The sequence below is a fragment of the Loa loa genome (assembly GCF_000183805.2).
Source record: "Loa loa unplaced genomic scaffold supercont3.185, whole genome shotgun sequence".
NCBI lineage: Eukaryota > Metazoa > Nematoda > Chromadorea > Rhabditida > Onchocercidae > Loa > Loa loa.
The window spans coordinates 60,507-72,849 of record NW_018108365.1 but is presented as its reverse complement, the minus strand read 5'-3'; the positions used below and the strand labels follow the sequence as shown (position 1 = coordinate 72,849).

Below are 12,343 nucleotides of genomic sequence, written 5' to 3'. Positions count from 1 at the left end.
TGAAGGAATAAGATTAGTCAACGCCGGAGAAAATTTCGGAGTTTTCAACTGCCGTTGTCAACCGTTCCTTCATTTCATGAAAATTCGTATACGGTGGTAGATCGATTCGATTGAAACTGAAAGAAATAGTAATTAATGGAAATAAAGTAGCCGAATAATTAGAAATCGAAATATCATAGTTCATAAAAACTGCGAAATGGTAATATGCTAATTCAGAAACTTTATGAAAACTGTTCTCTCAGTCGTTATGGAAAAATGCAAACAAACAGTAGCACACCAAGTGTGCGCTCGTGGCAACATATCTGCACTGCCCCAGCGTTCAATTGTAAATTTTTGAGGTCCATTTGAACCATATAATTCGCGAAAACCATTCATTGGAACACGAGAGGTACCCGTAACAAATTGCAATAATCTTGCACGCATTTCGTTATTAAATGCAAGCAAGCACTTCCAGAAGTTTTGAATTACCTGAAATTCCATAAGTGCACTGGGTACCAAAATATCTACATGAAACTTTTTAGAACTATTGCCGAAGATTTGAATATTTTCAGATATAAAAACCAACATGATAAAAACCAACATGATAGATTAAGATGGTTTTTTTTTTTTGAATTTAGCTTGCTGTTTGAAATCCATGATAGGGATATTTCATACTTTTTTCTAGAAACTCCTATGTACTTAAAATATATTTCCAAAAATATGAAGAAATAACCGGATGACTTGGAGAGTAGCCACCTTTATACAGAGTATTGTCTTTCCAGTCTTTAACGTCAATTTTTTGTAAGCCACACACAAGTAATTCAAGCTCATTCGGGTCAAAAATTGACAGCAAATTTGGTGGTATTAGCTCGTGAACTCCCCTCATCAGTGCTTTCATTTGTTCTTCAACGCGACTAACAAAGCGCCACTTAATGATTAAGTCAATATACTCGTCTTTATTTGCATCTGTTACTTTCTCCTCCGCTCCTCCATTTCGAAGTTCCACGCTATTCATCTAAAAATTTCTTTATTCGCCCTTAACTACATTTGAAATACAAAAATTTCTGGAGAATTTCGGACTATTATCTTGAAAAAAAGCATGTACAAAGATAAGCCGCTCTAGATCACGTATTGCAAATCATAGTATGAAAAAATGAACAACTTCAATGCTGGAACATGTAAACACAACCACCTTTCCAAAAACATCCTCGTCCACTGCAAAGTGCAAATCCAAATCTTCTGGATTATTATCTTTGATGTAAATTAAGGAATTGAAATACTCATTATCCACAGACTCCATATCATTTAGAGTGATTGGCTTATCCAACATCATTTTATAAAACGGTCGAATGAAAAATGCTGCAAAAAATGACATTTGAGAAGTTTTGCAAAAACCTGAATATTTCAAAATGCAAGAGCAGTAGGTCGGTTATAATACGGAATAATTCATATAATTTCTTACAAGGCGTTAAATCAATTACAAAAGTGAAATTAATTGCAGATATGATTCTTTTTTATGTGGAAAAATTCACCATCAAGTAATTTCCCGTGGTAAATAGCAATACCAATGACACGACCAATAAAGTGGAAATAAGATAAGTGTTCCGGATTACAGGTTTCCGAATGCGGATTTATTTGTAAAGTATAATTATCTCTGGAACGAGAATATATCAGTTGATTTCAAATAGTGAAATGCAGAATTTCAAATGCAGAAAAATGACATAAAGGAACCTTTTAAAATGAGCATTGAAAAGACGCAGGAAAACTCTGTCTCTTCCTCATTTTACCCTAATATTTTCATGCATGAGTGATGCAATGTGAAACTCCGGAAATACCATCCATTAATCCTCAAGGCCTCAAGGCATCCAGATCACAAATCTGCTTGATCTACTGGGATGTATTACTTCTTGACTACTAGCTTGGTTTGACGATGGTTCTCATCACTGACAATGGTTCTTGTCGCCGCTTAAATTAATTACGAAAATTGCATTGACAGAAATATGTGTGACATACGTTGCTGAATATTCGAAGAGACCGTAATACGGGTTGAAAATATCATGAGAAAGTAAATAAAACCATTCGCGAGCTACGCCACCGTAATCCAAACCTGTTTCATTCTCGAATTCAATCCAAAGTTTAGCACGCAAAAGAGTAGGTGATAACTGCATTATCTGTCTGAAATAGAAACATCGTCATGAATGAATTCAAAAGTCCCAAAAAACGTCAAACTAGACTAATTTTAAGCAGTTTTCTGCTTGGTCCTATTACGGTCTAGGTAATATTCTTTTTCAAAAAAAAAATGAGGGGTTGTAACCCATCAGGACCGAATACTGATTGGTACGGAAGATTTCACTTGCATTCCTTACCACCTTTTTTCGATATTTTGAAGAATCAGTTTACTAAAATTTGTTAGCTAAAAAAAATGTGCACCTAGTTAATATGTGTCTTAAGACATGAAAAATCTATTTTTGGCTCAACTGCACTAATTATTGGGAAAAAATGATACCTATAAGAATCTTCGAAGAGCTGAATCCGTCGCACGATAATTTCACATTTGATGTTGGTAGGTGGTTTTGGAAGATGTGATCTCAGATATTCATATTTACATTTATAATCACGCGAATATGGAACAGCTGGACCAGCAATATTCGTATTCTCAAATCTCGGATCTTCCCATTGTGTTCGGCGAGTGTTGTGGTCAATGTAAAATATCCTACCATCAGCATGAATTCTCTTTTCCCAACCAGCAGGCAATTCGCCTAGTTCGTCGGTTCGCACTTCTATGAATGAAAGATTCACAGCATGAAAATTTACTATACTACATACAGAGTTAACCATCTTGAAACTTTTTCGTTACCTAAATTACTCTATTTTACCTGGATTTGCTCTCGTAAAGAAAAAACTTGAGAAATATAAGCGACATCAATTTTCTCCTTTCTTACCCTTTAAATAAGAAGTAGCTGAAGCCTGGCCATCTCTTGGATCAATCCAAGTTGTTGTCTTGTGTATATGATCAATGAAAAACGTCCGTCCATTTGGTGCCACTTGCATATCCCAACCCTGGGGCAACAACCCGCGACCATCATTAGGATCAACACGACCACCAGATTCAAATTTTGCTCGCAAACCAACTTCCAACTGAACTAAGCATGAGATTTAAAAATCTTGAGGAGGAGAGAAGTTCTCGGGATTTGAGAACCGACAGAAAATACTGAACAGATAATAAGATTCGACCGACTGGATCAACAGAAAGAGATAATATGGAGTGAAAATTTCATTTTTGATAACGATAACATCGCGCATATTAAGTTTAAATACTAACATTAGCAATACTATCCTCAACATGTTCCTCACTAGAACCTTGCCAACGACTTTCATAATTTCTACGCAAAGCATCCTCTTGCTCTGTTTCGTCTAACTCAGATTCCATGCCACTTCTGAGATTAAACTTGTTATTTATTTCATTAGTTTCACCAAAATACGAAGACTCAAAAAGGATCAATTCTTTGGGAAAGAACCATCATCGACAAAAACAGATGCAGAAGTTCACCTCGTAGGTCGCATCCATTGTGTAGTTCTCGATATGTGATTAACGTAAAATGTTCGACCATTTGCGTCTAGCCGTTCTTCCCAACCTGCAACATGTTTGTTTTCGCATTTCTTTGTAAGGAACGGGAATTTTACAGTTTAGTTTCAAGATGAACAAAAAACACGAAAAAAAAAATCCACTTCCGATCATATTGTAAATATTACCTTCAGGAAGAGATATTGGAACCTGTCGGTTGGCTAAACAGTTAGGACTCAACTGCTCCCAATCACCGTCGTCATTGGTAGAGTTCTGCTCCATAGCTGGGTGTGTAGAATTAGTGACATATGAAAGTGAAAGACGTACACTACCCTGAACTGGAGAGTAAGAGCGATGTGAACGAGCACTCAGAATATATGACGCTTCTGGAATTGGTATTCCGATCAGTTCATGCGGGATACGTACCTGTGCTAAGTCAATTTCCACCATTCCAAGGAAATCATCGCGTGTCTGTAAAAAATTAAAAAGATGAGTTGAGAGGTTTTAAAGCATATGATGGAAAAATGATTTGTTGCCAGAATCCAGTGTTCAAATGAATAGAATCGGTCGTTGTCTGAGATTCTTTACAGCTGGATATATCAGCTCAAACCAACCTTCTCTGCTAAAATTTATGCATTCATTGTAGCTCATTCGACAAATAACGATATTAAACGACAAAACCATTATCCATAAAATCTTAGATAAATCCGATTCTAGAACCACTGCTTCAAAATATGTGAAGCAATGACTTCGAAAAAGAGCTCAATGCATATTCTGCTCAGTAAGAGATAAGAAAACATATCAAAAAATAATAATTTTTGCATAAAAATAATCACAAAAATATCGTCGGAAAATATCGAAAATGTACAAAACAAACTAACAATACGCCTTTCATCAAAAATCTGCACTGTTAACATGCAATTTTTGCGTACCACGCGAAAGAGAAATTCTTCATTCCATATTGGTTCACGGGTCTAAATATGGATAGAAAATTATCCGATTTAGGTGAATAATTAAAGCGGTTATTGTTCACATTGTGTGACTTATTCTTAGACATGTATTAAGAAAATTACAAAAGCCTTGACTGGCACAAAACAACACAGAGACGTGATATAAAGATTTAGCACTCTTTGTCATTTCTGATCCAAAATGATTCCCTCTCTTACTTTTAATTTCTTTCGAACTGCTCTATTATAAATGGAAATAGAATAATAGGCAAGATATGAACATAGTGTAAGTCATACGACATCAAATCTAATTTCTATAAACAATAACTGATGAAATAAGTGGTGAAAAATAATAAGTACCTACACCCTTGACCATTTTCTCCCTTCTATTTTTTGTTTTTGCTGATTCCCTCCGACCTCTTGTTTTCCTCTTCCACCACATCCTCATCTGATATAATCACGATGAATTTATAAATCCAGTAGAAATTAAATAAATGAAAGCAAACATGCCTTTCGTCGTGTTTTGGTTTGTGCTTTATCGATGACATTGTTACTTCCATAACGTTTCAGCAAAATCACTGCATATGGATCACAAACTCCGAATATATCTCTTTTTGATAGACGTTCCGCCTTAACAACTCTAACACGGAGAATTTCGGTATCCTAAAATATCAGTGTAAAAATTCCACATAAAACTATCTTTTTACTGCGTGCCAAACAGAACAGGATGAAGAATACCAAGAACAAAGGACATATACAACACAGAGACAGTTACTCTACCAGCGCGCTAAATGATTACATAACCTCGGTAAGACAACGTACTATTAATGGACTTGAATTCTTCTGAATAGAATGACTCCAGGATTATGAAATCTCTAGCAATTAGACAATGTTTTAAATTATTGAGACGAACATTATGTGCAAGAAAACCTACCTCTTCTGTTTCAGGTAAGCCATAAACCTGACCTCCTGTTGCTTCACTTGGTGACATTCACTTGTTTTCTAACAAAAAAAAAAAAAAAAAGAAAAAGGAAAAAAAAACAAGGAAAATAACATTACTCATCGCTAATCGAAGTGTTTTCAAAATAATTATAGAATCTTTTAAATTTGTCTTTCTGCGTTCGAGTCCCATTTAACTCTCAAAGTTGCTCATGCCCATAACTCTTAGACTTCCTCGTATCTCTTGCAAATTCATGGCAGTATGCATCGACTTATGCATGTGACCAACTAAATATCAAAATCATTTATCAAAGAATCTCGCACAAAAGATAACGTCAACAGTCCACGCATCTGAACCGAAAATCAACTCCCGAAGGACGGTCTTTTTCATTTCGCCCAATAAAAGCAAGTTTGTAGTGAAGTTACGGAGACGTATGAAATATCAGTGGAACTTGCAGAGATGGAAGATGAGACTAGGCTAGTGTTAAGATGGAAGATTGATAGGTGCTGGGAACTTATTTCCCAAATAACCAAATAAATCAATGGAAGGACAGACATGATTATTATGGTGGCATTAAGAAAGGGTAAGTTATTCGATGTGTCAATCTTATAAATGTGCATGTTTTAGAAGTGAATTGTTATTTCTCGAGTAAGTTTGCTTTCGTCTTCTCTGCAAACATTTTTTTTTAATTCACTTCTATTAACATTCAGAGTAACAGACCCTTGTACGTTGTGAACCATTTTCTGCTTGAACTTGAGACATTTTTTCTAAAGGGATGTAAAACGAGCAAGTTTTAAGAAGTAATGAGACTTTATGAATGGCTATTTGACATATCAACATTTATTGGGTTCTATCTTATTGCTGCATATTGCATTGCGGTGGAATTTTATGTGGATCGGATTCGACGCTACAATGGATTGCCGCGAATGAAATATTTACTTAAAACTATAGAAGAAAGCAAATTCATTAATACCTCAAGTCGAAAACTGATTGCCATAATAACCGGGGCGAATGGAATGATCGGCACTGAAATAACCCGTTTATTGCTACAAAATAATTTCAAGGTATTTTTATGAGGTCGCTAAATTTCTTCATGTTTCTCATGAATTCCAATTGCACTGTTAATTTATTTATGATTTTACATTTCGGCTCACTTCTTTCGCTTTTTTGAATCTGCATTGCAGCTAAATTTCTTTTCAAACTTGGATAAACTTGTGTTGGAGTTTGTGATAACGTAAATCATTTTCCAATGAATTTATGACAAAACAATCAATTCTATCCAGGAAACTTCCAGAGGTATTTTCTTGAAGGTTGTATGTTTGATTCGGAATTGTGACAATGGCAGTTGGCTGAGTAGTTTTGAATATCAGCCGAGCTTGGTGGTGAGGAATGTGGATTTATCCAACCTTCGGAAGGTAAAGAAAATGGCGCAATTACTCGCAAACGAATATCCCCATGTAGACCTCATTATTTGCGGTGCTGGCGTTATGTTGCAGCCATTCAAGCTTACAACGGATGGTTTTGAGACTCACTATGCCGTTAATCTTCTTTCTCATGCCATGCTGGTTAATTACTTGTTGCCGCCCATGACTAAATATCCGTTAGGAGAAAGTTGCATCCGAGAGAGTCGTATTGTGTTCTTATCCTCCGCCACTGCACACCTAGGAGTTTTCCATTCCATGCTTCTGGATGACTTCAAAATGTTCTACACATATCGAAATGGTTATCAGGCTTACTCGACATCAAAATTTGCCATATCTCTTTATGTCGAGGAAATGGACAAGCAAATGCAGCAGAAATCCGCGACAGCAAACCAACGAACGGTAACCGCCATTTCTGTACATCCGGGTTGCGTCGCAAGTGGTCTATACGAGTATTCGAATACTTTGACCAAAGCCGTAATTTTCCGATTTCTATGGCCTATCATGAGAAATCCAGTTTTGGCTGCAGCTGAAACAATAGCCCTCGGATGTGGTGATAATTTGAAAGGTGGTTGCTATTATCAACACATGGTACCGACTAGAATTCTATGCAGCACAAGAAAAAAACAACAACTGTATCAGCGTGTAAGAAACATCATGACAGATATGGAAGAAATTTAGAAGTGATATACAACAAAAATCACCGACAATTAAGAAAGGCTTTTCAAAAAGTAAATCTTACGTATATTTCCGTCTTGAATAATATGTGATAATACTTTGTGCACACATAATAAATTTAAATGAAATTTACGCAAAGACTTGTGTTGACAATTATTTTCTTTTCCAACTCTTCCAAATGAGTTTTCTTCTAGTAAAGAAATTTGAAGTATTCCTTTTAAATCTAGTCATTTAGAAAGACTTGAGTGCAATGGGTATCAGAAGCTGCACTACTAAAGATGAAGAAATATTTCAAAATATGACCGAAAAACAAATTTGTTTCGGCTTTGAGCTTTGAATTTAAATTTGGAAGAAAATGAACTAGCTTTTCCCTGTTGTTCTTTCGAGATAAGATTCAACGAAAGAGGTAAAGTCACGAGGTAGAACATGGTGAAGTTGATTTCAAGGCCGATCTGGATTAAGATTTGCAATTTTTTTGGTTGGTGATTTTACGTACGAACAGCTGAAAACAGGATAGTGAGGCGATGAAATCCCCTTCCCACTTCCAAAACAATAACGTACTCTTCCTCTAGTCCCTATTATGAAATAATGAGATCAAATGCTGTTGGTATTCACATTTTTTTATACACTTGGGTTAATCACTGTCAGAATCAACTATCAGTTTTTGACGCTTTCGTTTTGAGTTTTTGCTTTCCTCCTGAAAAGTTTTGCATATAATAAAGGAGAGTAAATAAAATATGTGATCACGTTTCTTTTGTACTTTTGAGCCATTGCTTCTTCAGTTTCTAAATCTGGCTGGTGGTTTTTGGTTTCTAGATCTAGTTGATATTTATTTTAATATCGAGGTCCATAATTTGGAACTGAAATTTTAGTTTCAGTTCAGGAAAGCGGAAAACATGTTGGTAGCAACTAAACGGATAGGGCTAAACAATTAAGACACTTGAAGTGCGATCTTAACATCGATGAGTATGATTCTAAACTGAAATTAAGTTCTCCTTAATTTCTGTTTAGTAAAAACCATTCCTTTCTTTGCTAAACAATTCTATGAAATAATAGTTACGCAATTTAAAAGTATTTCATAGGGTCAGAATCCTCACAATACTGAAACCCATTGCACTAAATAAACATTGAGTACAGCCTTTTTCCTGCGGCTGTCGATTGGTTGTAACGGTCTAAACCATTGTATTTGAAGACTACAACTAAGGCTAGGACGAAATCTCCATGTCCAGCAAACGACCGCACAGATAGTTATGTAAACGAGAGCACTCAAAGAATGATACTAATCCTCATGACAAAGCGTGATAAAGTTCCCAAATGAACTGGCTATCTCTTTGAGACAACTGAACAGTATTAAAATATAAAAATGAACTGGAAGTAACATACGTCGCTCACATCGGTTATCCTTTTCGATGTTTTGGTTCTTCGCAAAGAACGAGCACTTTGTGCATTATCATCACTCAATATCTCCATCACAGCAAACAGCTCGCTGTAGCGTATTCGAAGGGATGACACCTAACAAAATTTAAATGACTTCCTTTTTACTTCAATATAGGATGAGTTAAATTCAGTCATAAAGTAACCATAAATGTTAAAGCGAGCTAGCTTCAAATGTAAAGAAATTCTAGATGCATGAGTGTGTTAAATTTACTAGGTTCTACGTTTCATATCAATTAAAGCAGTCTAATTTCAGAAATGGCTTCAGCTCAGATTCTTGGGACCAAATCGTGAGGGAATGAAATGGAAGTCATTTTTCAACAATACATCTCAAAAGATCCTGGACTGTTACAAAAAAAAAAAAGAAAAATGAAATATTAACCTTTTCAGCCGCCCTTGCTGCCGTAAATGCTTCCTGTAGAGTAGGGCGTGCCAAGAACGCTTCCGCCATATGACTATCCTTTGATAAACAACTCTGTCGAAATTTGTCAAGATGTGAAAAAAGCTGATCTAGACAAACATATCTGGAAGAATAGCTTGTTCGTAATCTTTTATAAGTTGTCTTCCTCTATCCCACAATTGCCTTCTTTCAGTGCTTTCGATCTTGATAACTTCGCTTTAAATACCGACTTCATAACAATAGTAAGATTGTGGAAACCGCAGAATGTAATATCAGTTTTTTTCAAGATTCTGAAGACGGCCCCACATTATTCTCAATTTCATCCACTATCAAGAAATAAATCTTTGATTTTGCATCCTTTCCACTAAAGCAATATTTGAAAAAAATAAAGCTTCATATTCCTCAATTACCTTTGGGTCGGGCGTTTTCCTTTTGAATGAATTGGAAGAAGATCACCGGACTGAATCAATTTGTCAATGAGATTAGACAGCAATTCTGCTACTCGAGCTGCATAATCTGGATCCTTAATCAGCAGTTTCAGACAATTTACAGTAAACATATCAGATGGTGTACGTGACAAAAGATTTCGTATAAGACCCATATTCGGTTCGCGATCCATCCTAAATCATACTTTATACAAATATTCTTGGCGCTCATATGTGTGAAAATAAAACTGTAAAATAGCTCAAAGGAATTACCAAATGATTTACTTCACGAAGCGGACTATTTACCCTAAAGAGTTACTTCTCGCAAAATTGTTAAAAAATATTAGGCCTGGAAATAAGCTAATATACAAATACAAAGTTCCGATCCAAACTTGAAGTTATGCAAGCTGACGTTGACCTAAACCAATGGATTTATTGGGTGCAGCAGTTCGCAGCAGTTCCTAAATTTTTAGGTTGGATAACAAGCCACATCGCAAGGTAAACAAATATTGCGAAAAATGTGTTTCATAAAGAACCTTTGAAGCATGATATAAACTTGTGCAATTGCTTCCGAATGCTTTGGATATTGTAGTTTGGAAATCACTTGTAAAATCCAATCCACGGGAACACCTTCTGCGTGCACTAGCTGCCAGAAAATAAACTGCGCGGTTGTTTCCCATGTTAATGAAGCACTGACGATAGGCAAAAAAGAGTCTTTCCTGAAATTTATTAATTTGTTAAATAAGAGCCCAGACGTGCAACATATGATGAGCAGGCCCAGAAAAATTGTCTACACAGATGACTTAATTTTTAAAACAAAAAAACTCCGTAATAGGCAAAAAGTGACGTCAAAGTGATTTCCGAAAAATTTTCCAAACAAACCTAAAGAAAGAGATATTTTCCCGGACCATTTCACCAATAAGATCAGCAATCTGCCGTCCGTCCAATGAATGAGCTAGTAATTTCATCAGTTCGACACTACCCATTGCTTCCGTGGCAAATTTTTCATATACATATGGAATGAGATGTGCGAACAGTACATAATCATCGATGTGGCATTGCTTAAAGCATATTTAAACCATGTATTTTTAATTAATAATCTCATTCAACTGCCATCCTTTAACCATTTTAAGACCCTGTTAAGAACAAATAATATGCCATTAGGCAAGTATAGATAATTTCGTGCATATAATCTAGAAAACAATTCAATTTTCTGTTTCAATTGACAGCAGTTAATATCACAAACAGTGTTGTAATGAGCGAAAAGCTCGATGGAAACCAATCATTTCTAAAAAGGTAATCATTTAAAGACGACGATCAATAGTGATTTACGTATCAAATGATCGAATTATATAAGAATCGAATATTTTAAGTTAAAAGTCTTCGAAAAACCTGTAAATCTGAGACAATTTGCTGGATCAGTGGATTGTCTAACAGGCGACATAGATCAGTATAGGCAGCAACTGCCGTATCATTCTGGTCACGACGATTTGAGGACGTGAAAAATAATAACAAATATGATATAGATGAGCACCTGCAAAAAACATTACGCTTCAAAAACTGTTTCCTGTAAATTAAAACTTCTAGTTACCCAAAAAAAAAAATCCCCCCCCCTTCCAGTACCTTATAAACACATAAAGAAATTGATTATAAGGTGAAGCTTCCTTTAATATCCCAGCATTGTAGTATACACTTCAAAGCGTTGAAAGCATTCCATATATCAGCATAAGTATCATTAAAATTAAAAAATGAAGGTTGAAGTCTTTACGAAGAAACATTAAAAAAACATGCTTTTCGCACATTTCAGCAATTAGAGATAGCAGCAGCTGTCTCGTAGCATCACTATCCGGTGTCAGACAGAGGTTTCGAAATATGACATAGAGCGGCTGATTGAACATCTCTTCCAGAACTCTAAAATTTGGATAAAGATCTGAAAATTGCAAATTTTATGCAAATTGTCATTAAATTTAAAATTCATACTCAGGTGTGTCCAGAAAACCTTCCGACAATGGTTTTCTATTTCGGATATCCTTCCTAAAAATGAGCAGAAGACATTCCGATAGCAACTCAATCTGTTCTTCATCTAGTAATTCATCCTGTAATATCAATTTTCAATTTTATTTCAAAGGCAGATAAACAGATGTAAACTTCAAAACTCATGAAGAACATAATAAAATATGGAAATAAAAAACGCGTAATCGAAAAGCAAAGTTAAAAATGAAAGAACAAAATTTTAACAATTATTTCTCCTTAAGAAAGAGCATATAAAAATATCAGCACGTTATAGCACTTCGCAGATATTTTCTGTGTATTTTACTTTCCGCTGTTTCGTTAAAATATAACTGAATAAATGCATGTGAGAGTTGAAACTTACATTATCAAAAATTGAAGACAACAATTTTTGCATCATTTCACATCGCATATCGCTATCTGAATTTTTCACACTTGATAAATTTTCAATCGGTTCTCGAAATTCTTCTTTAACAGCGGCCAAGAGAGTCATTACTTTTCTTCACATGATAAACCAAATTCTTCATCAACTGATCCACTGTCT

The 12,343-nt window shown here is 35.3% G+C and overlaps 3 protein-coding genes across 4 annotated transcripts in view; 1 reads left to right on the top strand and 2 right to left on the bottom strand.

Moving 5' to 3' along the window:
* Nucleotides 1-13: 13 nt before the first annotated feature.
* On the bottom strand, nt 14-5,482 carry LOAG_07133 (Nedd4-PD; the record flags this gene model as incomplete). Its single annotated transcript, XM_003142667.1, has 14 exons — nt 14-116; nt 278-468; nt 713-994; nt 1,172-1,338; nt 1,512-1,633; nt 1,993-2,154; nt 2,486-2,759; nt 2,922-3,117; nt 3,302-3,416; nt 3,530-3,614; nt 3,733-4,015; nt 4,426-4,518; nt 5,038-5,154; nt 5,426-5,482. 14 exons carry the CDS (start codon nt 5,480-5,482, stop codon nt 14-16), a joined length of 2,247 nt encoding a protein of 748 aa, XP_003142715.1.
* A 373-nt stretch (nt 5,483-5,855) lies between these two features.
* LOAG_07132 lies at nt 5,856-7,719 on the top strand (the record flags this gene model as incomplete). Of its 2 annotated transcripts, XM_020447348.1 has the most annotated exons (3): nt 5,856-6,014; nt 6,230-6,495; nt 6,742-7,533. In XM_020447348.1, the coding sequence occupies exons 1-3, from the start codon at nt 5,987-5,989 to the stop codon at nt 7,531-7,533; spliced, it is 1,086 nt and encodes a 361-aa protein (XP_020302412.1). In that variant the 5' UTR covers nt 5,856-5,986. The 2 variants fall into 2 exon arrangements, with proteins under 2 accessions (XP_020302412.1, XP_003142714.1); XM_003142666.2 differs by lacking the exon at nt 5,856-6,014 and having other exon boundaries at nt 6,030-6,495; nt 6,742-7,719.
* Nucleotides 7,720-7,862: 143 nt separating this feature from the next.
* Nucleotides 7,863-12,343, bottom strand: part of LOAG_18062 (hypothetical protein) — a 9,653-nt gene continuing 5,172 nt past the window's right edge. The window contains exons 14-22 of the mRNA XM_020450733.1: nt 11,770-11,885; nt 11,581-11,700; nt 11,182-11,323; nt 10,672-10,850; nt 10,326-10,508; nt 9,775-9,984; nt 9,347-9,488; nt 8,914-9,042; nt 7,863-8,227 (exon numbers count right to left, since the gene is read on the bottom strand). Of these exons, the coding sequence (XP_020305556.1) occupies nt 8,165-8,227; nt 8,914-9,042; nt 9,347-9,488; nt 9,775-9,984; nt 10,326-10,508; nt 10,672-10,850; nt 11,182-11,323; nt 11,581-11,700; nt 11,770-11,885 (1,284 nt within the window). The 3' untranslated portion in view covers nt 7,863-8,164. The remainder of the gene's footprint in view (nt 8,228-8,913; nt 9,043-9,346; nt 9,489-9,774; nt 9,985-10,325; nt 10,509-10,671; nt 10,851-11,181; nt 11,324-11,580; nt 11,701-11,769; nt 11,886-12,343) is intronic.